Raw genomic sequence first — 2,500 nt, 5'->3', positions numbered from 1 at the left:
GATATTGGAAAAGATGTACAGATACACCAAGATATAACTATATAAACTGAAGTATCAACTCACTGAAATTACAAAATAACATTTGTAACTGTATAATAATCCATTCCTAAATCCTAACTGTTGTACTGTGTTCAAATTTACACTCTTGTTGCTTATTTGCAGCATATGACAAAAGCTGCACAACCTGGTCAATGCCCAACTTTAGCAAGAGATTTGCATAAGGCTTCAACACAATACAAATGTGTGTTTTTTGTGAGGCCTTTCTGAGCTTTACCAAAAGCAAACCATTACTACACACTCATTTCCATAGCATTTTCATTTTATATTTACATATGGTATGATCTGACTTTCACATATCAAATTAAGTAGATTACTTATTCTTTGACAATGTGAGTTTCACTACACAAAATGTTAATAACTGCAACTTCATAATGTGAGAAAATCTATGAAAATTAATTCACACTGCCTACATAGCTTTAAAAGTAAATAATAATAATGCAAAAGCTATTAATAATAATACAAAGTCCAAAAAAGCTGCTGATAACTACAAAACCATAATACAGGGAACTACATACACAAGTCAACTGCATTTAATGTTTAAATTTACATAGAACTCACCAGCTGATTGAAATCTAAATTATATTGCACCCATGCATGCCCTTCATTGTACTCCTCCATACACCCCATAATGTATAGGGTATCAAGAGCATCCACAATTGTTGCCCCCATATCCTCTCTTCCGAAGATTCCAGCAGTGTGGCCTCGTTTGCTGACTGGTCGTAATTCGTTCTTCCCCCATGCATAGGTCTTGTAGCCTCGCCACGCATGTAGCACCATCTGACAATAAATACAAGTTATTAGTATAATACATGTGAAATAATACCTGTATACAGCAGAAATCTACAACAGGTGGCATATCAATGTTATGAACAATTTATTTTCTTCTTTTGTAAATGCCCTCAATATTGTGATTCTGATTCCAATTCTCATGACAATAGTAATGGCAACAGTAATCACAATAGCAATGGTAAAGCAGTAACAATAATGACAATGGCCAGGATCATGACTCCAGCAGTGTTAATGAAAAGCAGTAATGATAATGACAGGAGCGATGATCAAGACAAAATAGTAATGGTAATGACAATGGACATGATAATGACAGCAGCAATGATAATGAAAAACAGAAATGATGACAACAGTGGCCATGATAATGAAAAGCACTAAGGATGACAAAACTGTGGTAATAATAATGAAAAGCACTATAATAATGAAAACCACTACTGATAATGACAGCAGCAATAATAATAAATAACAGTAATAATAATGATAATGAAAGCTGTAATGATACCTTATCAAGACAGGCATGCTGATCACAAGAGAAATGCTGACAAGTGGTGATAGCAAGAGTAATAAATGGTGTTTGGGAAGATAACAGATTATCAGGATCAGCTCTTTGATTGATAACTGTAATGATGAAATGATATGACACTTCTGTAAAGCAGTGGTTTCTAAACTTTTCCAGGCTAGAGCCCTTTTGGCTTCCAGCTGGATTCCTAGTGCCCCCCCCCCCCCCACACAAATGCGAACATATATTTTTTCTTTACTCTGGTATACTTCAAATTGAAAACAACAAGAATAAACACAAAGATTCCTTTCACAAAAACAACCTAATCTGGTAAACCAATTTACCATTATCTTAACATTAAGATAAAGTTTACCTTAATATTTATGACATTTTGTGATTCAGATTGTTTAAAAGAAAAAAAGAAGCTAATATTAAGTGCTGCTAATACCATCCCTTTGTTCCCCCCACTCCACTCTTTTGCCTCCTGGCCCCCCTGCCCCCCTGCCGCCCTGCCCCCTGGCCCCCCTGCCCCCCTGCTGCCCTGCCCCCTGGCCCCCCTGCCCCCCTGCCCCCTGGCCCCCCTGCCCCCCTGCCTCCCTGCCCCCCTGCCACCCTGCCCCCCTCCCCCCCTCCCCCAGATCTTCACCATCCCCAAGGGAGGGTACCACCCACTTTGGGAACCAATGCTGTAGATCATGAAATAAATTATTGAAACACCAAGAAATATAATATTCATGGAAACACTTTAATACCAACTGTATTTCAGTCAATAACTGGCTAGCAACAGCCATCTAAACACTGATACACTAAATAATCAATTACCCTCTCCAATCTACTCTATCCCACTCTGTCCTGTTCTTCCTTTTTCCTCTCTCTCCTTCAAAGAATATATAAATATCAGTGTGTGTGTGTGTCAGTGCACGTGTCAGTGTATACAAATTTCTGCATTACATGCAGGTGTGTATGCATTTGTGTATAAACAAATATGCATGTATACACACATACACATGTATAAATATATATAAATGTATAAATATATATAAATGTATAAATATATATAAATGTATAAATATATATAAATGTATAAATATATATAAATGTATAAATATATATAAATGTATAAATATATATAAATGTATAAATATATATAAATGT

General features: G+C 36.2%; 1 protein-coding gene across 2 annotated transcripts in view; it reads right to left on the bottom strand.

Moving 5' to 3' along the window:
* Positions 1-2,500, bottom strand: part of LOC125026190 (mannosyl-oligosaccharide 1,2-alpha-mannosidase IA-like) — a 33,782-nt gene that overhangs the window by 14,537 nt on the left and 16,745 nt on the right. For both annotated transcript variants that reach the window (XM_047614483.1, XM_047614484.1), the window contains exon 2: positions 619-837. In XM_047614483.1, the coding sequence (XP_047470439.1) occupies positions 619-837 (219 nt within the window). The remainder of the gene's footprint in view (positions 1-618; positions 838-2,500) is intronic.

The sequence above is a fragment of the Penaeus chinensis genome, chromosome 6, assembly GCF_019202785.1.
Source record: "Penaeus chinensis breed Huanghai No. 1 chromosome 6, ASM1920278v2, whole genome shotgun sequence".
NCBI classification, from domain to species: domain Eukaryota; kingdom Metazoa; phylum Arthropoda; class Malacostraca; order Decapoda; family Penaeidae; genus Penaeus; species Penaeus chinensis.
Note: the sequence above shows the minus strand (reverse complement) of the source record. Positions and strands in the feature narration are given on the sequence as shown.